The sequence below is a fragment of the Pleurodeles waltl genome, chromosome 1_1 (assembly GCF_031143425.1).
Source record: "Pleurodeles waltl isolate 20211129_DDA chromosome 1_1, aPleWal1.hap1.20221129, whole genome shotgun sequence".
NCBI classification, from domain to species: Eukaryota; Metazoa; Chordata; class Amphibia; order Caudata; family Salamandridae; genus Pleurodeles; species Pleurodeles waltl.
The window spans coordinates 407,653,140-407,679,903 of NC_090436.1; the positions used below are offsets into that span (position 1 = coordinate 407,653,140).

A 26,764-nucleotide genomic window follows, 5' to 3' on the forward strand; every position below is an offset into this window, starting at 1 on the left:
GGTCCTACCCTTGTATGGGCAGTAGTATGGGCCTCCAGAACAACAGGTGAGTCCCTTATGGGTATGTTGGATGCAACATGGCTGTATGAAGATGTATGTATGTGCTGGTAGTGTGTCATATTTGGAATGTACTTTTGCTGCATGCAATGTCTATGCAGAGGTACGGGTCATGTATGGGCTTAATGTGGGATCTATGCAGTATGTAAGCCATTTCTGTAACAGAATGGAGTGTTGAGTTCATGGTGTCCATTTGTCTGTGTTCCCTATACAGGTCAGCGCCCATCAGAAGAAAGAGTTTTGGCATGCCATCGCCAAGGATGTGCGGACCCTGGTGGTCTATAGCCGGCGGAGCACCCACTGCAGGAAACAGTGGGAGGACCTGAGACGCACATGGAGGCCCAGCTGGGGGCAGCCTCCCAAAGAGCGAGGGATGCCCGTCGGTCCCTGACACCCCTAATGGTCCACTTACTGGCGGTGGCAAATCCAGAGTTGGATGGGAGGTTGAAGGCAGCACATCAGCCACAAATGGGTGGGTAACCAATGTGTGGAATTCTTTTTTGATGCCTGCCATGTTGTATGGTTGCAAGGTTTTAGTCAGTGGATGCCCCAATATGCCGGTTTAGCTAATCTTGTGGAGTCCTGCTTAGCAATGTAGGGTGGTATGCATATTTGGTATTGGCAAGTAGCTGGCATACTATGGCAGACATGGCTTAGTGACTCCCAGTAGGTGTGCAGATGGTAGTGTTTGGGTTCATTTATGCTGTTGTTCCCAGGCAATGATTTGGCATTGTGGTTTACACTGCATAGTGTTAGTCCCAGTGAGTGATTGTGATGTGTATGCCATATGTGCTGTTGTTGCTGTAACTGACCCTGTGCTCCCTTTCTTTCTCCCACACCCTCTCTCCATTTCTTATCCTGTCCTTGTGTGCATTAGTATCATCTGGGTAAAGAGCAGGGGCACCGGCGAGTGGGGGAGCTGTAGCCCACGGGACCCAGGAGGCAGAGTCCATCGAGGGGACCAGTGGGTTGGAGGGTGAGGGGAGCACCATGGGGGAGACAGGAGCTATGACATCTGACTCTGATTCCTCCTCAGATAGACGCTTCCTGGTGGTGGCGGACCTCTCTGGGACCATCCAAGCTACATCATCTTCCGCCTCACTCCATACCAGCACCGCCCTCCCAGTTGCCCTCACCCAGTTGCCCGTGCCTGCTCAGCCAGAAGAGTGGGCATCTCCTTCACACCAGGCACCTCAGGCCCTGTCCCAGTCAACCCTACTGCCCTCAGTGAGGAGGCTATTGACCTCCTGAGATCCATCTCTGTAGGGCAGTCAACCATAGTGAATGGCATCCAGGGGCTGGCATCCCAGATGGAGCAATGCAATGCCTACCTAGAGGGCATTCACAGTGGTTTGGCTGGCCTACAGACATCATTTCAGGCTCTGGCATCCTCTTTGATGGCAGCCAGTGTCCCTGGTTCTTCCTTCCCCCCCCAACTACATGTTCCCAGTCCCAAAGCCCTCTCCCCTCACCCATCCCACGCATACAATCAGACCAGCAGGCACCCAAGACAACAGATAGGACTCGCACAGAGAAGCACAGGCACCACACTTCACACCAAAAGCATACACACAGCCAACACACAGAAGCACATCTAACTGTCACTGCCTCCACTGTCTCTCCCTCCACCTCCCTCACAGTCACATCAACTCACACCTGCAAGCTCTGCATTTTCAGTCCCACATCCTGCCACCTGTACAGCCTTGCCCACAGTCACCGACAATAGCAGACACACAGACTAGCACCCCATTCACCAAATGCTCAGTCACCACCATCACAACCACATGCAGCACACCCACCTCACTTGCAGACACCACCACAACATACATACACACATCCTGTTTGTTCTCCCCCACCCTGTCTGCCCAACCCCCTCCAAAGACACATAAACGCTCCCATTCAGACTCTCAACTGCCATCCACCTCACACACGCACACTGTACATGAACCTGTAACCCAGTCCAACACACCTACTCCTCCTACAACCACTCCCTCTACCTCCACTCCCAAACATCCTCCCACAACCAGCAACACTGGACCTAAAAAACTTTTCCTTGCACGCCTTGACCTCTTCCCTCCTCCTCTGCCCCCCATCCTACCCAAAAAAGGAAGGTCCCTCTCCCGAAGGACAAGTACCTCCAGCTCCTAATCCACTCATGTCCATCCCTTGCAGCTAAACCTGACACTAAGGGGTACAAGACTGGCACTCTGGCCCCCCGCTCCAAGCCAACACTTCGGCCCCCTAAACAATGGAGCAAGGACACCCCTCCCAAGAAGACTCCCTCCCCACCCCCAACTCCCCACTCCCCCTCCACCATGAGCTGCCTGCCTACCATCAGCATGATGTCCCTGCCCAGTGGAGTGACTTTGGCTGGCAGGAGTCAAGTTGGGCCTTGGACGTTGCCCTGTGGGTTTTCCTATACATTGAACTGGCCAATGGCCCTTTCTGTATATAGTTATTTTATTTTATTGTGGTCGCTGTTCCCACCGGGAATACAGTGGTTGGACCAAAGGTATGTGTCCTGGCTTTCTTTACTCCTGGCTTATGTTGTTGTTGAATTTCTCTGCAGATAGTTCTCAGTGTGTGGTATGTGTGTATGGTGTGTGTTGTGCGTGCGGGTGTGTCACTCTCCCCTCCCTCCCTTGGATGCTAGCCAGCTGTACTCACCATCGTCATCTGCATTGCTACTCCTGGACTGCCATCACGTGGTACAGCATCGACAGGACTTCCAGTTCGGGTTCCATGTCGATCGCGTACTCCTCTGTGTCCCTGGAGGTGAGTGTCTCCTTTATATGATTCGTCTCCGCCAGGCTTTTCGTGGTGGTGGTCCCGCCCCAGAAATCCTGGCGGTCTGCTATGCCTTAATATAGTGGGCGGGTTGTGGTGTTCCGCCAGCCTGAAGATGGAAACCGCCGTGGTCAGTGGATGGACCGCACTGGCGGTTTAGGTGGTACTTTGGCTGTCTATGGGAGGGATCACCGCATTGGTCATAATTTGGCGGTCTTCACCGCCAGCCTGGCGACTGACCTACAGCCATCGCTGGTGTGGTGGTCAGCTGACCGCCAATGTCATAATGACCACCTAAATCCCTGTAAGCCTTAGGGGCGAAAGGGGAACTGTTATCTGAATAAAATGAATGAACTTCCCCATTCACCAGCAGGCACTGTAAATCGTTTACTACTGCTGAAATGCTTGCATTTTCCTGTGGTCAAACCCATAGGAATCGAGAACATGAATCAATCGCCATAATTATGTACATATATCTGTTAGCTGAGTGGAGGGGACCAATGTGATCCAAATAAATCATCCAGAGGGGGTTATTTGAGGTCATGAGGTGAGTTGGTAAGGGTATTTTGACAGGGAATGGTTTATTCTGCTGACAAATGTCACACTGCCTAACATAATCCCTCAGTAGCATTACTGTAGCATGTCTATGGTTGCGTTAATTCCTGCATGCGCAGATGCCAACCACTCATGGGTTTCTAAGATTAAATCTAATCTAGACAGACTATTAGGTATTATTCTGTCTCCCACTCCTGGTATCTTGGCTTCAGAAATTTTATCTGAATTAAAGGTGTAGATGTATTTGGGAGGAAACCTGCAGGGGATTTCACACCTTGCTTGATTGCATTTATGGCTGTTAAAATATATGTTGTGATCTTTGTTTGAGATCTAGTTAGGACTGTGACTCTAATAGTCTGAATTGCAGCATTTGCTGCTAGGTCAGCTGCACAGTTCCCTTTGTTGTGAATGCCATCATGCTGATGGCCCAAAGTGTGCCTCTAATGGACCAATGGAAGTTTATCTTGTAGGATGGCTACCTTTTCCCAAAGCTGTTTATTCTTTATAGATTTTCCCTTAGACAATGGTGCAAGTCAACATTGTAACCTTTCACATATAAGGATGAGTCTGACACAATAAGTGTGGGAAAAGACAAGTCAGCCTTTTGCAATTCAAATAACAGGGCATGTAACTCTGCATGTTGTGCAATACTGTCACCTAAGATTTTAGTGTGAGTGTGCTGTGAGATGAATTAATCATACTTCACAACACCTTGTATTGCAGCGCAGGTTGTGGAGTACTTATATTTTGGTCCTAATGCCGGTTGGGCAGAGACATCTGCATAGCATATGCGTTGGTAAGACTCGGTGGGTAAAGTGGCTGAAGTCAAAGCAACATCTTGTTCATATTGGAGAAAAACTTGTGTGCGAAAAGAGGGCTCATACTGAAACTTCACATCAGCTGCACTTAAAGAAGAGGCTTACTGTACCCATCTTTGGTGTAGGGCGCGAGCATTAGGAATGCTTCCTTTGGTGGCTGTTTCTAGTACTGGTACAGGATAAACAATAATGATAAGTTTTCCTTGCGCCAAAGGGTGCTCCTTTAAAATAGCTGTTTGTACAGACGTCAGGATCTTTTCAGTTGAAGTAAAACATGCCTCAGCTAGAAATACTAGTGAGACATGTAAGCAATAGGGAATATATGTCCTTCATTGTGGGTCACATAGGTAAAACCATAGTGATTGGGGATGACTGATAATGAGGTAGGTTTTAGTGTCCTTAGTTTGTAAATATTTAGTCTCAAACATGTCTGCTTGTAGGGCATGCAAGATATCAGTATGTGTGAATGTTTAGATGAAAATGTGGGCGAAATCAGGTCAATGGTTTCACTTTCTCAGCATAGTGAAGCAAGTAAATATGTCCAAAGTTAAGAAATCCCAGGAGGGAATGCAACTTTTTGAGTATATCGGGAGGTTGCAGGGTAGCACAATTCTGAAGGAAGTCTGCAGCTGGATAACTCGTATCCCAAAAAGGTCACCATCAGGTTGGCAATCTTTGATTTTTTTAAAATAATTTTTACACCTGTGATGTTAATTTGGCCACCACTCTGTCTACCCTGGTAAGGTGTAGATTCAAATCATCATCAATAGGCAAAAGGTCTAGATCTGGTTGTAAGATCTCCGTGACTCATGCTGAAAGTAAGCCAGGACTGTTCTTAAAGCCCATGGACAAGCAAGTGGCATAAACACTCCACTCTGTCGAAACTGAAAGCGGTTAGATACTCACTCTCAAGCGCTATATCCTCACCAAAGAACCCATTAGAAATATCCAGGGTTGTTGTGTATTGTTTTCTGCACCAACTTAGTCATAAAGCCTGTGCTATGTGCATTTTGTAGTGTGTAGGATCCCATGTGGGAATTTGAGTTTTTAAAGTCAAAAACTATTCTATAGGAGTTGGCAAAAAGGGGCGTGTTCATTGGTGAGAGGCAAGGCATTATTATGCACAAGTACTGGAGCTAATCTAATATTGCTTTTATACCACGTTTTGCTTCTGGTTTTAAATGGTATTGTGCTTCTGGTTTACTGCATAAGGGAATGACATGTGGACTAGGGTGTTTGTGGCACCTTGCTTTGTTTCTAAATAGGGCAGGTGGTTGTCTCACAGCCCATTCCCTGGCATAAATGTCCCAGATATCCTAAGGTACTATGGGGGAGAAGGCTACCCTTATGACCCTTATGACTTCTTCCCCCCGGGGTGCTTCCCTAATAAAGACTGAAGGCCAGTCTTCTCCTACTAGGATGATGTTATAAACATCAGATAGTTGTAACCAAAAGATTGCTTTAATATTATGTGGTATGCGCCTTCAATTTTATGTTTAAATTTTAAAGTCTAACCAGAGGATTTAAATGTTTGTTTGGAGTCTTGATCTGTAAAAATTCATCAGTTGGATTTGCATCCAGAAAATTCTGAAGCATCTGATGCATTATCGTGACTTCAGCTGAGCTGTCTAGAAGTGCTTTTGCCCGAGTCCTGTTTCACAGGAGGACTCATAGCTGTATCAGCATATTTCTGAGACAGCCCTGCTACTTTCTTCTTCTTTACTGGGGTTTTAGAGTCCAATACTTTCTCTTCCATCTTTAGGCTGATGACAGTTTCACATCCTGCTGCATTTTTCCTACTGTATTTTTCTTTTCTTTAGTGCTCCCCGTTCTGTTCTTTTACCATCAGTGTCCTAAAAGGATGTAAATCACGGCTATCAGAATACTGATACCATTCAGGAGTTGCTGATTTTTAAGTAATAACCACACCTGATGGATTCCAGAGAAGAGGATGATCCAGTTTATCTCTTTTCTTTAGCTATCTCTTTATTCTTCCATTCTGTTGCAGACTTCTCTTTAACATAACCATCAGTATCATTATTGGGTTTTAGATGTGGTTTAAGGGGTCAAGTAGTCAGGGTATCTCTACCCACTGATGTATACATTTAGATGATAATTTTGGTAGTTTCCGTTCACGACCTTGAACAGGAACTGCTTCCAGTCTCTGGAATATAGCCAGAAATGAAGCTTTTCCCTTACTAATGCTTTGGATGATAGAGCACACTGTAGATATATCCCTATTAACTTCGTTCCTAAGTCCAGAGCTGCTGCAGCTCTATGCTCATTCTGTACCTGTCCCAGTACATCAGGGAGATCCGCCAATGAAGGTGTACCATGCTTAATGGTGTAAATGCATGTAAAGATGCTTCTTTGGGAGGCACCATTCCATGAGGGAGACACATAGAGCCTGATATAGATCTCAGTGAAGGGGTTACGCCGTTGCAACAGTGTCAGATATTCCATCCACCAAAATCTAAATAACATGGAAAACGATGATATTTATATTTAGGCGGACTAGAAATCTTTCACCGGTTGCGACGGAGTAACCCCTCTGCCGAGATCTAAAAAAGGCCCATTGTTAATATTTTATGTTTGTCCTGGGGAGTGGTGTATGGATACACTACTTTTAATTGATCTGTCTTAAGAGCAATCCAGAAAGCCATTCATCACACTTCATGGGCACATTTCTCACTATAGCATTAATAGTCTGCAGGCTAATAATTTGTACCTGTGCTGGAGCGATGGGTCCCGCTGTGACAGCAGGTCTGGAGCTCAACCTAAATTGTACAGCTTTACAAGTCTCCTATTTAAGGCAACTGTGTTATTTAATACCTCTTCCACCTCAGCAAGACTCAGGATTATAGCCAGCCAAAACTGGTCACGTAGCCCCTTCATTGCTCAGAGACCCCAAACGGACATTTCTATGCATATGTGGCCATTAGCCAGAAAACCGATTCTTGTGTTCCTAGTAAGTTAAAGGGATTTCCAAGTCTTGGTAAGCCTTATAGCGCGAGCAGGTCTACCGCTGTATACACACAAAACTGCCTTGAGGCATCATCAATAGGTTCAAGCTCTACCCATGAGTAAAATGTCTCAAAGGCATGTGTAGCTAATACAAAAGTAAATCCCCCCTTCATGGGGACAGCTCGAGCTTTGAGATGCTGAGTGACTGCTTCCGTATAACTGCCCCCTATCACAATAGGTGCTGCCATATTGAATAGATTAAATTGAAAGCTGGAACCAAAGAATTTGAAAACCTTCAGAATGGGAAATAACCTTTTATGAGTCAAGCTTGACAAACCTACGGAAACAGAGTCTCTCTTATCCCTAATAGGGGACAATTACTACAGAAGTTTCTGTAATGACACAACAATGGTTCAGGTGTGCGTGAAAAGTAAAAAAACTACTCAAGGAATACCCATAAAATACAAGCCCCATATTCGGTGCCAACTGTTGCATAAACTACAACTCTGGTGTAGTTCTACAAGGTGTGCTTTCCCACCCATGGGTGACCTGTGAGAAATGGTTCAATGCACCAACAATAAATGTGAAAGACAGGTTATTATAGCCCCCCAGAATACAAATCAATATGCTATTGAAATAGAGGGATCTCTTTTGGGTTAACAATCCCTGTGAAGCGATCAGGGGAAGTGTGCTAACAGTAACGAACAAGTTACTTACCTTTGTTAAAGCATTATCTGTAAAAACTCTACCTAGCTGCAGATTCCATACCTTTGATTTTCCCAGGTGCAAGGCTGGATCTGTAAACTTTTGGTGAGCAATATCCCTTATGTGCGTCGTTGGTGCTGAATGTGACATCGCGGCCACCTGTATAGGTGCTATCCAGGTGCACAGGCGTCAGTTACTTTTACCACATCTTTCTATGCCAGAAGCGCAGAGCCATGATAAGAACTGGCACAAAGTGTCACTAGTAACAAGTCAGCAGAGCAGGGAGGCATGGGTGGGTATAAGGAATCTGCAGCTAGATAGAGACTCTACCCGATAATGTAACTTGTTCATCTGATAGAGACTTCTAGCGGCAGATTCCTCACTTTTGATTAGATACCCAAGCCATATCCTCCTGGCGGTGGGCTGCGGACAATGTTTTCAGACCAAGACGTCTTGCAGGACCGAACGGGTGAACTGCCCATCCCTACGATCTGACTGTCCAGACACTAGTGCTTTGCAAACTTGTGCAGTGGCACCCAGGACTGGGAATCCACACGAGCGCCGTGGTCGCAGCCTTTCCCCTGGTGGAATGGGCCCTTAAGCCCTCAGGAAGCCGCTTTTTAGCCGGGGTGTAGCAGATCTTGATACCTAGAATGATCCAGTGCGAAATGGTTTGCTTCTGTGCTGCCCATCCCTTCTTTGCTCCCACATACCCCACAAAGAGGTGGCCATCCACCTGGATCTCTTCTGTGCGATCAAGATATAATGACAACACTGTTTTTGGGTCCAGCTGGTGGAGTCACTCCTCTTTCTTAAAGGGATGTGGGGGAGCAAAGAAGATGGGGAAGGTAATATTTTGACCCAGATGGAAAGGGGTCACCACCTTGGGAAGGAAAGAGGCACGGGTGAGTAACGCCACTTCTTCCGGAAATACAGTGAGATATGGCATTTTAAATGATAAGGACTGTATCTCACTCACCCTCCGGGCAGATGTTATTGCCACTAAAAAGGCTGTCTTGATGGTGAGCAGCCGGAGGAGACAATTGAGTAAAGGCTCGAAGGAAGCACAAATAAGGTATGTTAGGACCAAATTAAGATCCCACTGAGGCATTACAAAGGGCGTATGTGGGAACATATTTACAAGATGTTTAAGAAACCTATTTACAATAGGGGATTGGAAAAGAAAGAGTTGATCAGGCACCTACAAAAAGGCTTATAGAGCAGAAAGATAGCCCTTCAGTGTGTCCAGAGAGGAACCCTGTTGGCTAAGACAAAGAATAAAGAGAAGAATATCATATAGAGAAGCAGAAAGAAGATCTATCGACTTCTCTGTAAAATATTTTACACATTTTTGCCAACAACAGGCGTATTTTGTCTTTGTGAGGAACACCTGGCTGTCAAGATAACGTTACAGACTTCAGGCAGAAGGTCAAAAGCTGTCAACTGCTGCAGCTCAATCTCCACGCATGAAGGTGCAGTGACAAGTTCAGGTGGAGAATCCTCCCCTCCTGCTGCGATAGAAGATCCTCCCGAAGGGGCATCCTGATCAGAGGATCAATGCCTATTTTCAGAAGGTTGATTTACCAGGCTCTCCGTGCCCAATCCGGAGCCACAAGGATTACTTGAGTCTGGTTGTTCTTGATCTTCTTGAGAACTCAGGGCAGGAGCGGTATGGGCGGGAAGGCCTGAGCTCCATTCGCAATGAAGGGCGTCCTACGAGCGAGTGCCGCCTTGGAAACTCCAATGTGCAATACAGCTTACATTGAGCGTTCTTTTTCGGAGGCAAACAGATCTAACCAAGGCTCTCCCCACTGCTGGAAGAGTCCTTGCACCACTTCTGAGTGAAGACACTACTGGTGATCCACGAGGCATCGACGGCTGAGTTTGTCCACCCTGTCGTTCAGGGAACCTGACAGGTGTGGAACCACCAGACTTATGCCCTGCTCCATTTCCAGAGACCTCTTGGCAAAGGGTCCATGACCCCACCCCGCCCTGCTTGTTGCAGTACTCTGTGGCGATGGTATTGTCTGTTAACACCTTCGCCAACTGCCCCTTTATACAGGGAAGAACTGTCTTCAATGCTAGTTGGATTGCTCTGAGCTCCAGCATGTTGATGTGGACCCTGGATTCCACCGGAGACCAAAGCCCTCTTATCTCCACCTCTCCCAGATGGCCATCTAATCCCAGAAGAGACACATCTGTCACTATTGTGAGATCTGGTTGTGGAAGGGAAAGGAGTCTGCCCCTGACCCAGTCACGGTTCATTAACCACCACTGCAGGTCATTTACAGTTTCCTCCGCGATCTGCATGTTGTCGGAGAGGTTTCCCTGATGCTGCGCCAACTGAAACTTCAGGTCTCAATGCAGAGCCCACGTGTGTCATCTGGCATGTTTTACAAACGGGATGCAGGCGGCCATGAAGCCTAGCAGCCTCAGAGTCATTCTCAGTGAAATCCAAGATAGAGGCTGAAACATCAGTATCATAGCCTGAATATCCTGGAGTTGCTGTTCGGGAGGATAAACCCGAACTGCACTGTGTCCAGAACAGCGCTGATGAAAGGGAGCATCTAGGAAGGATTCAGGTGTGACTTTGCCATGTTTCTAGGTTGTGTTGGATGGTGGCTGGCATAGGGCTGGTGCGGTGCCACTCCCCTTCCAAATCCACAAAAGGGGCGGTAGACAGACTGTGAACGAGGGATCACTGAGAGACCTAAGGACTTGCCTGTAGCCTGATATTTCCTAAAGCTCTCCAGCACTCCAGTCTGCCTTCTCACCAAATAAGTGAGTGCCATCGAAAAGCATGTCCATCAGATTTGTTTGGACATCCCCTGAAAAGCCAGATGTCCTCAGCAAGGCGTGGCGCCTCAAGGCCACCGTGAGTCAGACCATTGTATGGTGAACTTATCTGCATCTCTCCCATCTTTAACTGCTTGGGAGAGTATGGCCCAGGCATCTTACGGGACCTGTAACAGCACTTGCACTACCATGTCCCAAATGAAAATGCGCAAATGAAAAGGCCAAATAAGCATGAGGTGTTAAATAGCCTCACTGCCAGGCTGGTGGAGGAAAACAACTTCTTCTCAAGGTGGTCCAGCCTGGAATGCACCATGGGATGTGGAGGCTTGGACAAGCAAGCTCCAAGAGGTAGGTGTTGGGTGAGAAAACTAGGGTCACCCGGAGTGGCGGCAGGCAATCGTCCCATTAACAGGAGTCCCTGTGCTGGGCTTGAACCAAGTTCCCAGCAGGATGTCTGTAAGGGGAAACAGCCTTAACAATACGTCTTGAACCACGCTGTGCCTTCACAACGCGTCTCTACAATCCATTCCTTTACCACGCAAGTCATTACAGTGACTTTCCTTAGGGAAAGTGTTGAGTCCTCAGGGACTCAGCCTCATCAGCTTCAGGCTTCAAGTGAGATGTAGCAGCGAAAAATATAATAGCAGTTGGTGAGAATGTCTCTGGCAGAATGTTGTGTGATAATCTGGGCGAAGGACCGCTCCTGACAAGTGGTCAAGTGGCAACCATCATATACTAAACCATATCAGAAATTGGAAATCATGACATAAGTTTAGGAATGTGTGACGTAGATTGTATACATCAATGTGTGCATCCCAGAAGTTTTATTACGAACATATAAGGTTAAAGGACGCTAATACAGACTGCATTATTTGGGCTATATGTCTGTATTTGTTCTTATTCGACCTTGACATGGTGAAGAGTAGACTCTTGTCCCAGACTAATGTCGCATCAGGTGTTAAATCTATGTCATTAGTATAATGACTTCATGTTTTCACAGTTCTTAGAAAGATAAGGTCAGACGACATCTGTGTCAAATGGCAAACATGACAATGATTCTGCATCAATCAGGAAAGATGGCAACTTCTATTGTCTAAGATTTAGAAGATGGAGACAACCATTATCTAAGATGGAGTCGGGCGTACATAAAATGGAATCAGAGCTTAGGGGCTTTACGTCAGCTGGTGGACCCACTGGCACTAATTTTTGGGAACCAGCACTTATTTTTCCTCATCAGACTTTGACCTAGCGGAACAGAGAGAAAAAAACAAAATGGGAAACAAAGGAAAAAAAGAAAGACTGCACAACAGTGACAAAGAAAGAAAGCAGGGATGAAAAAGAACCTCAAAGAGTGAGATAAAAGGGAGTGTCTGGTGGTGAATGAAGGGGCTTGAGGTGGAATCAAGGCTACACAACTTTGGAAATCGGCGCCCCTGACATTTGAGAGCATCAGTCATGGGCTTCTAACCAAAATAATGGGCCCCAGCCCCTAGGGCCTGATTTAGATCTTGGCGAGGGGAATACTCCGTCATAAGCATGACGGATATCCTGTCCGCCATACTGTGATCTCATTATATCCAATGGGGATCATAAGACAGCAGACAGGATATCCATCACATTTGTGATGGAGTATTCCATATGCTGAGATGTAAATCAGACCATCAGTCTTTTACATATTAAGCAATGGATAATATAAAAAGGCATACGTCCCAAAATGCTTTGGGCTGATCCAAAACTAGGAAGACAGCCCATCAAGCCAATATCTGACCAGGGCTCACTCAAACAAGTAACTGACATCTCTGTGTGTTGTGCATTATTTGGTGTGTTGTATTATGTTGTTGGTTGTGCATGTTTAACACAGAGTACCTTGCCAACCTTTAAACTTTCCCTTGGCATTCTTTTAAAAGTAGTACTCACACACATAAAAGTTTATTTTTATGGTAATGAAATATCCCTCACTCAGTGGTGCTCTAGACAAGGGCTTTTCTGTGTGTTGTTTGTGCTGCAAGAAAGCAAAGCATATTTGTAATAAGCAACTTGTAACATCTGAAATACATTTACTAGCTCAATGGGGGAAAGTTAAAATAGAAAATCAGGTTAAGTTATAAACGTAAACAATTCAACTCAACTCACCTCATTTGTGGCCTTTTGATTAGCACCTGCTTTAAGTAATATAACCATAATATTTAGATCTGCATTCCAGGCAGCAAGATGAATGGCCATCAAACCATGCTAAAAACAGAAAATATTGAACATTTGTAAATAGTATGAAATATCTAGACAACAAGATGAGTTGCCATGAAACCATGCTACAAACAGAAAACATTAAGCATTATTTTAAATGTTAACACTACCTATAAATGATTAAGACCAGTCTAGCAAACATTTGAACACTTTTTCTCTAAACAGTTGGATAGTAATGAGAATCTCAGTTCTTTCTGCCTGGTTCCATAATGATTCACGTTAACAGCTTTGTAGACAGCCACACTTCTTGCAGGAAACAGAGTGGTCCGTGGTAAAGAAACACTAAAGCACACGTCTGCCTTTCTACAACTTTATTTGCCACAATTTGTTCAAAGGTTCACAAGATCCGCGCAGTCGGCCTCCACCTTACCAAGCACTGTCACTGGTGAGGCTCTCTCAAAGCTCCAGGGTAGACTGCTTGGTAGATGAAAGGTCTTTTCTAGGCCTGGGAGAGACATCAGTAGTCCTGTCACAGAGCTCGTGCCAAGTATACAGAGAGGGCCTAGAGCTCAGCCCATTCATTGCTGTGACACCGATTACTTGCAGCAGCCACTGGCTGATAGCGACTGTCATTCATGATACATGGAAGTTTGCTATTGCTCTAAGCAATAGCGCCATTAAGTTGTTCTATCAAAGAGATGAGTTAAAGTAGGAAGGGGCAAGCTCGTTTTGGTGTCCTTTGTATTACGTGGCACTCTGCTGACCGTGGAAAGCATGTTTTCAGAGCAGAAGATAGAAAACGCATTCATTCATTTCACTTAGCTTTCTTCACTTGGTCAAGTAGTGCGTGAAGCACACTTCAGTAGCTGCAATGTCATTTACATTTTGGAAATTACTCTTCTTTTCAAATAAACAGTTATAGAGTTTTTGCATTGAGCGCTTGAATACTTTAAAACACATTTGCAAGTAGTAACTACCTTTTTAGGCTTGGCACAGCTAGAGCTTTTGTCAATGATTATCAATGAAAATCCACGAAGAGAGGCTAGGGTCAGCTCTTTCAATATTTACTAGAATAAAGTATCATTCATATTTTGTCCTAGTCCAGAGGAGTATTTCATTCTTATCATCATGATATTAGATACGATGCATATTTCCTCACCTCCTATAGAGCGCTTCCATTGCAATGCATGAGGGTTCATTGTTCTTAGCACGAGCAGGCAGGAACTATTTGCTTAAACACCAAAGGCATCTTGAAAAGATTTCTCCTACTAAAAGCAACACATTCCACACAAAAAAAACACTAATAGTATGACCTACATAAGGTTGTAAACACAATATTTGTTAGGGATTATTTTTCTAGAAACTGTTTTGAGGAAAACAAACATTACTTTAAAATAAAAAATAAATACTATTTTGAATGACTTAAGGAATATAGGGCCTGATTTATATCTTGGCGGTAACGGTCCTGCCATTGACTTTTTGACAAAAAAAACCTGTCCCCCTACTAGGTGGTTTGCCTGACCGATTTAGATGTTGGCAGGACGATAGGCAAAAGAGCGCCAGAGTCCTGCTGACTCAGCCAAAAGTCTCCAGCCGCCTCGATGGAAGCATTGGGAATAGGGGCTACCAAAGGGACTCCAGCAATCTTCACAGTCGAGCAGATTTGAATGTGCCTTACTGCCAAGTGAACTGTGGCGGGCCGAAGTCCACATCTGAGTTGGCAGATTGTAGGGGGAAGGGGCACAAAACCTACCTCTTTGCACGTTTCCACTTCCGTTTTGGACTGGACCCAACTGGACATCACCTGCCGTTGTTGATGCCACTGGACCAAGGAGGACACACAATTGTGTATGTTGTGTGGGCACTGTACATGAGCTTGGGACCTCAGTAGAAATATACACGTCACCAGTATTTTTTTAAATACCTTTGACATGCAATTTTTTTAAAATACCTCCAACATGCATATGTTGGGAACACATTTGTCAGTGATTTATGGGGACACACTGGTACAAGCCACATATTGCACACATAGACAATTGTTATTGTGATGTCAGAATTCATTGCCAAATGAATGCTTGCATCACAATAAGAATGGCGTCACACTTGTCAACATGTTAATGTATGCACATTGCTAGTGAATCTGTACCTGTGATGTTGTGAGTCCAGTTGTGTGTGTGAGTCAGTATGTGTATGTATCTGTGAGATTGGGTTGGCTGATCGAAGTAGAGGGAGTGGGTATTGCGGTTGTGTCTATTTGTGTGCCACATGCATATGGGTCTGATGTCTGTTGTATGGTTTGGGTTGTGTGTTGTGTTGCTGTGTGCAACATTCAGATGTGTGTTGTTGTTGTGCGGTGGTCGTTGTGATGTGTGCAATTGGGCTTTCGTGTGCATGTGTTTGTGTAGATGAGTGCATCATTGTGTTGGTTGCTGTTGTTGTGTTGTATGTGTGTGTATGTATGCGTAGTATCAATGGTGTGTGTATGTTGTGTCGTGGATGTATTGCAATGTGTGTTTTAAGCATGGAATAGTCTTGTTGTGGAGGAATGGCAATGGACAATAGTGTGTGTTGTGCAGGTGGATACATATGGCTAAGGCACAGTGTGTGTGTGTGTCACTTGCCTCTATGCGATAGCCACTGCCATTGCACAATGGTCTCCATCCGCCAGAAATCCGCCACCAGTACACCACCTGCAGGACTGTAACATCTAAATAGAGTTGGCAGGAACCCCACAGCCTGACAGCTAAGAAGAGCACTTTTTTGTGGCGGTCTGAGGCTCAGCCACAATACATCTAAATACAAATACAGCAGGTGGAACACCATGGTGTTTTCAAGTTTGTCACCATGGCGGGTTGGAGGTAATACCGCCAAGATCTAATGAGGCCCATAATGTGTTTACACACATAGCTAGCTCATTAACTATTTGTCATATTATGTGGTTTGTGTAAGCTTCAGAACCAAAAGCTGATTTTATAAGATGGCTTCTTTGCCTCTCTTTTCTGTGCCTCACTTGTTTTAAACACTTTGACTGACCACTGGCTAAACATCTGTGAGTGCTGAAATTAACATTAATAATTATTTTGCTTTCATTTGAATATATAAGATGTATTAATATTGAAATTAATAACGTGTGACACATAATGTGCTTACTTGATTGGCCACTATTACATGTAAGACCCTGTGTATATGGTCTTTTCACAAATTAATGTACTAATATTGTATTAGGCATCATAATCGTCATCAAAACTCATTGCTCGGTTTAATTAATGGTTAAAATAATGTGAGTTTTATTCTTAATATCTGCAGAGCCACAAGCAAGCAAGGCTACTGCGAAAGGTATTTATCTGCCAAAGTTTTAGAAGTTGTAACTTATGAAATCATTCCATGTCCGTTGTATAACAGAGTTTATTGTTTGAGTTGCATATCTCTCTAGAAGCTTGCACTAATAAAATATATTCCTTTTGAGGAACTGATGTGTTTTTGAAGGTTTTCTGCAGTCTCTGTAAACACTACCTAGCAACATATTTGGATTGTACTGAACAAAAGGGCCTACTGATCACAGACGGAAGGTAGAGCAGGATGATACATTTAGTATAGTTTGGAGTTACGCAAATGGAGAAGACCCATTCATCACACTGCCAATGTTGTGCTGTATCTTTCCTAATGCTTTGCCGATATCTAATTTTTTTGTAATTGGATGTTCTTCCTTCGCCTGATGTTTCTGACTAATAGCAAACTTGTGTTAGATTTTATTTAACAACTGTGTGCCGGGAAACTTGAAGACTTCAATTCCGACTCTCATGGTGACTTGTCAATTTGTCACTTCGTGCCTTACCAGTTACTGATGTTCTGGGTTTTTCTGGGATTTTCTGGGATTTTCTGAGTTTACTATGCCTGTTCAATGCTGAACTAATGCTCCGAAGGTTTAGTGAACTTATAGCCCAAATTCTAAACCGTGCCCCGTTCCCTGTTCCTGTCCTGATGCTGATGCTGCTGTCCCCTGATGACCTGATAAAGCTGAAGCTGTTTTGCTGATCTCCCAGGGATTGGTAATATCAATGATCTGCGCATTGTTGTTTGTCTTTTGTTTTTCAGGTACCAACTGCTACTGTTTTGATACTGCTGCTGTTTTGATAGCGCCATAGCTAGATGTTTTCTAAATTAGTGTTAATAAAACCATTGCGTGAAGCCCAACATGTTAATGCTAATCTGAAGTCAGTGAAGTGTTTCCTTCATACCTGTGAACTGACATCCTTCTGGTGTTGAACCAATGTATGTTATTTCTCTTGCTCAAATATTGCTGCTATTAATGAGTGTTTTCACTGTTAAAATTATCGTTCTTATTGCTTTGTTTAAGTTGACATTCTTTAGAAGGTTTGGTCAACCTGTGATGTTTCTTTACTTGTACCATTTGGTGTTGAGACTAATTTTCGTGTCCTTAGCATTGTTGATCTAGGGAAATGAACATTTTAATTGATACTAAAAGGGGTGGTTATTCGTGGCCAAATGGGTCATGGTGCATTCTTTACTGACTCTTGAATGGTTTGTATTGATTTGATATTGTTGTGTTTTATAAACTAACTCTTTATAAAATGTAAACGAGTCAAAAGGTTCATCGACCTTAAGCAATGCCGTCCACTTACTATTAACATAACAAAATAGATAAGCAGAGGGCGCGCTAGCACACCCATGCCCTCTAATATTTGAAATAGCCACAACGTTACAGATGTAGTGATCACACCAATCATAGTCCAGCATTACGACATCAATTTGAACAAAAGCCTCTTCATTAGATATTTGTAGGTATGCCAAAGCATAATAAGCAAAAGTGACCACCTCAACATTTGACTGAATTAAACATGGTCATTAATTAGACTGTGAATCAATGAAAATGGATATCCATAATGCACCAAACAGGAAGTGTCTGAAAAATCCTGTGCACCACTCACACCCACCCTTTCCTGCAGAATCTCGAAATGGTCAACATTTGAAGCCCAATCTCTTCCATCTCTGGCTGACATACTGAATTCCCTCAAATCCATTTCTTATGAAAATGATGTCTTACCATTGCCCTTCCTCAAAGCTCGTGCTAAGAGTGCTCTCTTACTCCTACTTACCATTGTCAAAGCATCTCTCTTTCAAGGCATCTTCCCAGAAACTATCAGGACTGGCCCGATCCTCCCGCTCTAAAAGAAACCTGCACTACACCCTGATGACCTCACCAACTACTGGCCCATCTCTCACCTAACATTCAACTGCCAGATGGCTAAAAAAGCAGACTCCAACATCACATCAATGCAAAACATCATCCTCACGACTACCAGTCTGGCTTCAGATCATGCTGCAGCAAGAAGACCGCCACCTCACACATCATAGACGATGGTCTGTTGACCACAGATGAAGATGAGCTCTACCTCTTGATATTGCTGGACTTCTCAGTTGCCTTCAACACAGTCGAACATCCCATCATCATACACACCCTTGAGTCCCAACAGAGATTTACTGGCCATTACCATCACTGGCTCTCTTCCTTCTTTTCCAATCAACACCAGTGTCTCACATGGGCACCCCCATGTCACTAAGGATCCCTACGAAATGTAGAGCCCCCCCAGGGTTCCATACTGTCTCCTGTCATCTTTAACCTTTACATAGAAAAGCTTGGAGCTCTACTCACAGAAAACAGCATTACAATTCACCTATATGCCAATGATACACAACTCTCCTTGAAATACTCCTCTGCTTCAGACATCCAATGCCTCAAACACAGCTTGCACATCATCCAGACCTGAATGTCCAGCACTTACCTAAAGCTCAACCCAACAAAGACAGAATTCCTATTGTTTGCAAATAGAAGAAAAACAAGAAACTGTACAAATCGAGCACCATGCCATGAACCTTGGTGATTTCGCACCAACTCTCACAGAATGCCAAATAACTTGGATTCACTATGGACATCAACCTCTCAAGGAACACATTGCGAAACAAAAGCAAAGACAACCTCTTACCAACTCTCTTCTAAAGAAAGTCAAACTGTTTCTTCCAGAAAGCAGCTTCAGAACCACTGTTCAGGCCCTTGAAATATCACATCTGGATGGTGGTTAATTCACTACACCATGGACTCCACATCGGCACCCATTAGGGCTTAATTATGCTGCAGCACGTCTCATTCAGGGCCTGAAGAAATATCATCACATCACCACCACCCTGATGGAACTCCATAGGCTCTGCTTGTGTGCCTGCGCCATCTTCACAACTAGCAGGTCATTTGCAAAGCCATCACAACCAGCACCCCTGCTTATCTTGTAGAATATCTAACCATCTCTGGTGGGTCTCGGCGTACTCAAAGCCAGAACACCAAGGTCAACAATTCAGCTTACTCTCCTATTACTCACCAACTTCAAGCTTTCCTTTGCCTATATATAGCAATCTGCTGTCTTTTGACTAGGTTTGCCCTATAGCAATACTATATACATACATACATCACTGAAGAACTTTGACCAGAGTTAGCACATTAGCCAGAGTTAGCACATATCCCTAACTTATCTCTGTATTTGCTAATGTACAGCCATTGTCTGAGAACTTGGTCACTGATGACCATTGCAATAACTGCTATATATTTTTATGTTTGATGTCAACATATTCATATTCAATCACTAATCTTCCTCTGCTGTTGAATAGGAGGTAAAACTATAAAGAAAGGAGAACAGCACAGTCTAAGTGTGGCTTGCTGGTACTGAATGAAGGTGCAAGTATTTGACTGATCTGTAGGAAAAGAAAAATGAAAGCTCATTAAGATGGCAGTCTTTACAAGTGGGCTGCAGAAAGCATGGGCGGCCACATTGAGACGAAGAAGAGTGGAGGCTGTGCTTACGATCTTGTCTTCAAAGTGTTGGACAGACTTTAATGTGAAGACAGGAATGGTTTTGTATTGCACACATGTGGGTCTTTGCCACACTGTAAGCACAGCAGCCTTCTTCAGTGCTGTGGGAGTAGGGAAGACTGATCAAGCAGTATGCTCAGCCTCGCTAATCATCTCAGTCAGGCAAAGCACAATCTCTGCTCTTTATCAGGTGCTCCTAGTAGATGGTATGTGTGTAGAAATTCTCTACAATATCCCACACCTTCATCTAGAAGCTCCCTTCTATTTTAATATTTTAATGAATCGTTTTGACATCATTTTCCCCTTAAATGTAGCCTTGCTTAACCCATCTCAGCAAAAAAGCAATATATTGCCTGAGATGAAGGTAAAAACCATATGAGACTAGGGGAACATTTATGAATACTTAGGTTTAAAGGACACTTACACACACACTTACAGGGCCAATATATTTAGCATTTGTACAGCTTGTATGCACACAGGCACATGGCTTAGAGACATTTACTGAAGGTGCACATCCACAACATTCAAAAGGGCATATAGACATCCAGCTGTAAAGACCAAGGAACTAGCAGACATCAGAGAAAACAGACCACCAGTCATATATAACTCTAAGGAAGGATAGGGAAAGGCATGGTGATAGCAGGTGATGATGCACCAGAAAGGCACACTGAATGATGTGAGGTTCAGTGGCGTACAGCAGGGTGCACTAGGATTCCATAAAAGGGTCACAAGATGATGGTGGGTGTGAAGAGGCTTTTTCTTCAGCAGCATTTTGTATACTGTGATGTTGGAGTCTAAAAAAGAAGATTTTACAAATGGTGAAGATCTGTTGAGGACTGGTCCCTAAAATATGTGTAACCTATTAAAAAGATAAGCCCAATAACAGGGTACCCACTACAGATTTGATGTCAAAGAAAGTTTAGTGTGCTCAAAACCATGGCCAAAGCTCGACTAGATTCATAACCCTACATAGAATAGCTGAGCACCAGCAAAAATATAAAACTTATCATTCTAACTTCATGTTAATGTTTGGAACTGAGTACTTTCTGCACACTAATCATGCTCAAATTATTTTGTCACTTCCTACTTTATCATCCCTCCTTCAGACACGTGCACTACACTATCTCACTGTTACTGGATGACTTACTGTAATGATCTTCAAGTCCAAAACAAATGATTTTCCAGGAAGGTTTATTCTGATCCACATTCAAACGTCCATCATCCAGTATCTCCCAGCCAGAATGCCACCATCCCTACATTCTCTTCCCATCACCATTCTCCATTCCATCCCCTAAGTTCCTTAAAGGGAACTTACATTTCTAAATACAATACATTTCCCCCCTTATAATAAACTGAAAACAATTAAAACAACTGAGTAAGATACAATTACAACAAATTGTTGTACATCAATGTCCTACTTCACACATAGACCACAAGCCGAGAAGACTTTGATCTGGAACGACTTTCCAACTTTACTCTTGAGGCTATGGAATCCTCCTCTAAACTTTCCATGCTACATTGTCTGTCATTCTCCCTACAGTCTATGCCACTAGAAATCCCATTCTCTCCTCTTCCATTGCATCCATCTTCCTGGCTTATATTCTCGGACGCGTGTTCTCCGGGATCTTGGTAGACAATGGGTCCAGGAACAGCATAATTTCCACTTTGTGTTTCTCTGCATCCTGGAACACACTTAGGTAGTCTGCTCACATTCCAAACTTTCCCATCTTGTGTAATCACTTTCTTCTTGAACACTTTTATCACTTTCATGGGCTTACTGAATCTGGACATACCCTTCCTTACCAATCCAGGTTTTCTTACTTTGACCCAATCTCCCACGACAAACATAGGTTCCTTTACTCTCCACTTCTTATCATACGCCTCTTTACTCTTCTCTTGTTTCAGTCTTACATAATCTCCAATCTTTTCTACATCAACACTCTCGAACTCCTTGTTGTGCTTCCTCTTAAACTACCATGGACACAATTTGGATACAGGATCCCTTCCCCTTAACAGCCTGAAAGGGCTAACACCAGTGGTACTATGAGGAGTGATGCGATAATGCCATAATTTCTCTCTCACTTTCTCCTTCCACAACCCACCAAAACCACGTGCCCAACAAATACACTCCTTCAAGACCCGATTAAATCTCTTAACCTGTCCATTCTCTTGTGGTTCATATAACGAAGTAGTAGCATGCTTAATATTGCAATATTTGAGGAACCTCTGCATCTCCTTCGACACCAATTGAACACCATTGTCTGACACAATAGTTTCAGGATACCCTTCTTTAGCAAACACCTCCTTGAAAAACTCAATCACCACATTCGTCGTGACTAGTGGTACCATCTTCACCTCAGGCCATTTGGAGTGATAATCCACTAACACCAGAGCAAACCGAGCCTCGTGAGGCAAAAACAAAAACGGTCCAGAAATGTAAAAACCCAATTTCTGCCATGGAGAATCAGGCCACTGAACAGGACGTAAGGGGGCTGGCACTGCCCTCAACATCTTCTCAGCACTCACACATACCCCGCACTCCCTGACAGTCCTCTCCGCCATCCTGTCCATTCCCGGCCACCAGAAAGAAGTGCGAATGAGCCTTTTCATAGTCGACATACCAGGATGCCCTTTGTGCGCCAACTTCAAAATGACCACTTGCATGCCTTCAGGTGGAACACATTTCCCCCTTTTGAATACCAGCTCATTATCAATTTCTAAATCATCTTTTACTTTAAAGAAAGGCATTACTTCTTCCAGGATACATTCTTTCCTCGGTCAACCAACCCTCAAGTAGCGTCTCACCTCTTGCAAAGTTAAATCTTTTTGATCTTCATCAGACCAATCTTTTTCTTCAATAGCTTTAAACTCTCCTGAAATAAATTCAGACACTACCGATACAAAATCACTGTCACCACTTCCGCCCTTATCCTGAGCATCCAAATCATTCTGAGGTAGCCGCGACAGTCAGCCACAGAATTTTTCTTCCCTGGCACATACTCCACCTGGAAGGAATACTCTTGCAATCTCAAAACTAATCTAGCAATGCAGGCTGTCGCATTCCACCCTCCTCCTGGAGACAGAATACCCAATAAAGGTTTGTGATCAGTTTGGAGGACAAAACGTGAACCCCAAATGTAATTCCGAAAATGCTCAATCGCCCAGACACAAGCTAATAACTCCTTCTCTATCACCGCATACCTCCTTTCTGCATCTGTCAGGGTACGTGATGCAAATGTAACATTCCACATCTCCTTGCCACATCTTTGGGACAACACACCACCTACACCATACATACTTGCATCTACCGTTATCACACACTGTGCCAGGACATTAAATGGTTTAAGTGTAGGTGCACCAGCAATCTCCCTTTTAATGGTCTGAAAAGCACTCTCCTGCCTTTCCGACCAAACAAAATCCAAATTTTTCCTCGTAAGCTCCCTTAATGGTTCCATTTTGGTGACAAAGTGTACAATAAATTTACTGTAATATTCGCATAATCCTGCAAACGACAACAACTTTTCTCGACAATCTGGAGCAGGTGCATTTATGATGGCTTTGACCAAAGACTGTTTGGGAACAACACCCTCACCAGAGACGGTATGTCCCAAATAATCCACAGACTTAGCAAAGAAATGAAATTTCTTAAATTTTAGAGTCAATCCATTCACGTTAAACACTTCACACACCTCAACTAGATGTTTTTTGTGTTCATCTTCATCTTTGGAGTAAATCAACACGTCATCCTGGAAACACTTCACAAAGTTGTCCATGTCCTTGAACATATTAAACATAGCCCTCTGAAATACTGATGCCGCTGAGGCTAACCCAAAAGGCATTTGTTTAAATTGAAACAACCCCTGTGGTGTAATGAAGGCAGTCAAATGTCTAGAATCCTCAGTAAGTTCAATTTGGTGGTAAGCTGACCTCAAATCTAGCGGAGAAAAAATCTTTGCCCCATCCAATAGACTAACGACTTCATTTATATTGGGTAAAGGATGACAATTGACTATAATATTGGCATTCAACACTCTCAAGTCCACACATAATCTCAAATAATTATCTGATTTCCTGGCTAACACAATAGGTGAAACCCATTCAGATGACTCAATCTCTTCAATAATCCCTTCTTTCACCATTTCTTTCAATATATCTCTCAATTCCTCACGCACACTAATAGGGACATTCCTTAATTTTTGCACCACAGGTTTGGCATTCTCTTTTAGTCCAATCCTGTGACTATAGTCTTTCAGTTTGCCCAAAGTATTGGAAAACACATGTGGAAACATAGAGACCATCAACTTCGCTTTATCACCTCCCCCAACCAACATTACAGGTTCACGAGCCCTGGGATTCAAAATTATCCCCAAACCTGCCTGGTCTCTCCACCCCAACACATTAACTCCCCTCTCCGCTACATATAACTTAACCTGTGGAGAACGGTCCTTAAAACAGATCATCGTGTTTACATACCCCATAATATCAATAGCAGTCCCATCAAAACTTTCCGCCACAATATCAGGACATGTTAAGTTGGACACACTCCATACTTCACTACATTTCTGAACGTAAAATAATCACATGTGATAATTGTCCAAGGCGATCCAGAATCTGCCATCAGCTCTAGCTCGACCTTCAATGAGAACTGTACATTTAGGTTGTTTCACCACATTCCCATCTTTGTCTCTAAAATCATTCTTAACAGATAACACCAATCCACTCTCTCTTTCATCATAGATGCATGCAATTTTACTTCTACTGTCACTATCAGCCTTCCGAACCTCTTTACAAACTCTAGCACAATGCCACGCTCTTCCACATTTTTTACATTTTTTCCCAAAGGCAGGACACTGTGGAAAATTTGCCAGATGATTAGGATTGCCACAACGATAACATGACATTCTATTAATTTTTGCGTTTTTGTCATCTTTTCTGCTCCAAGTCATTTTTTTTTTTGTGTTATCGTTGTTACCACCAACAGCTCCCACCACCTCCAAGTCCGATAATTTATTCTTCTCTGTCTCCTGCACCGACTTCATCCATTTTTCTGATTGCTCCAATGCCTTAGCAGTATTAATTACATCTTGTAACTTTGGTTCACCCACAATTGTTCTTGGATTCTTCTGCTTCTGACATGAACAATAATTTCATCTCTAATCATCTCATCGGTGATAGGTCCAAAATTACAGTGCATGGAAAGACCTCGTAACCCTGTCAGAAACTCATCAAATGTCTCATCCTGTTGTTGACTCCTAGTATAGAATTTGAATCTGTTCAAAGCTATACTCGTAGTTGGCTTGAACCTATTCTCCAGTTTGTTTAGAGCATCTTGAAACACATCAATTTCTTCATCATGAAGAATTCCTTGCGGGAGTGTCCTGAAAATGAGTTGCCCCTCAGACCCCAAACAATGTAACAAAATATTCTTTTTTCTTTCTTGTGACATATTATCCTCATCAATAGCTTTTAAATAAGTCAAAAATTCCTCCTTCCATCTCGACCATGGTATGGGCGGGTCCCCTTTAAGTTGCAGAAATTTGGCTGGTGGTTCAACCTGCATCCTTGGGATTATTATTATAATTTTCTCCTTCTTTTATTGTTATTTTATTTGGAACTCACAACTCACTCTGAATATTAACTGTCTTTACTTCACACAAGTGTTGTAGTATAAAAATGGAAGAAATCCTTGAGCTCTTCCCTCCTGGGAAACAGGAAGTGAATTGGATTCCAGAAAGTGAAGCGAGAGGTGGAATAATGAAGTCAGGTGACAACTCTGTAAGTATACTTTGTAGAGTTTTAAATGTTTTTATTCCAGACTAATTGAAACGTGTAAATGTGCGCTTTCATTTCAGACAAATGCAAAGTGTAAATGCGCGTTTATTCAGAATAAGCTGATGTGCTTGATGTATGGAGCGCCACTATTGAACATGCGCCTTGAAAATACACTCGCGCTGTGCTGAAACGCGCTTGCTTGAATGCGCGTTTGCGTGAACAAGCGCTCGCGGCCACAAATGACAGTTTGAGTGCCACTGTTGCTAAGCAACAGACAGCTGCAACGAAACGTCCGAAAATACCCTAGAAAAGCATGTTAAGTAGTAAACAAATTTTGTACTTGCTCCAAGAAAATCCTTGAAGATCGGATAGTGCAGTACCACCAACAGGATGTCCAAGGTACTTAAAAAAAACGATTTTCATCAGCAGTGTAGCGGAACAGAGGGGACACGTAGAATATGTCCTCCAGAACACGAGTGGTGTTCCCGCAGCTCGTCGCCAAATTTGTAATGATCTTCAAGTCCAAAACAAATGATTTTCCAGGAAGGTTTATTCTGATCCACATTCAAATGTCCATCGTCCAGTTTCTCCCAGCCAGAATGCCACCATCCCTACATTCTCTTCCCATCACCATTCTCCATTCCATCCCCTAAGTTCCTTAAAGGAAACTTACATTTCTAAATACAACACTTACACTCCCTCATATTAAACGTCCCTAAAACTGAGGTTCTGCACTTTCGCTCTGTGTCAGCCCACATCTTTCTGACTCCACTCAATTTCCTCCTGAACCCGAAATTCACTTTGCCCCAATAGAATTTAGGTTTAATTTCAACCCATCTGTGTTTATGGAAATCTTTTAGAACCAATGTAGTCACCTAGTTGTCAAATTTTAAATATAAAGAAAGATCAGCTAACATATCCCATTTAACAGTCCAAAATCTCTCATCCAATCACTAGTACCCAGGAGACTGGACTACCGACCTACGTTATCCGTAGGTCTACTACAATGAACATGTGCCCCAAAGGACAAAAGTCTTAAAATTTGCTATAAAAAAAATCTTGTTTTTGTAGTTGTACAATCTTTAAGGTAAATTCCCACCTATTCATATGCCACTAAGCTCTTGGCCAAAAATGGAGCCATCTGCAAGCTAATTATGCTTGGATTTAACGCATGCCACTCCCAACCCATTCATATCATATCTCAATATATCCCTAATCCAGGATCTAAGATCGGTTAGCTTTATTT

The 26,764-nt window shown here is 43.4% G+C and overlaps 1 protein-coding gene across 1 annotated transcript in view; it reads right to left on the reverse strand.

Annotated features, from left to right (window-relative positions):
• Positions 1 to 26,764, reverse strand: part of ANKDD1B (ankyrin repeat and death domain containing 1B) — a 516,198-nt gene that overhangs the window by 362,527 nt on the left and 126,907 nt on the right. The window contains exon 4 of the mRNA XM_069223721.1: positions 12,816 to 12,914. Within this exon, the coding sequence (XP_069079822.1) occupies positions 12,816 to 12,914 (99 nt within the window). The remainder of the gene's footprint in view (positions 1 to 12,815; positions 12,915 to 26,764) is intronic.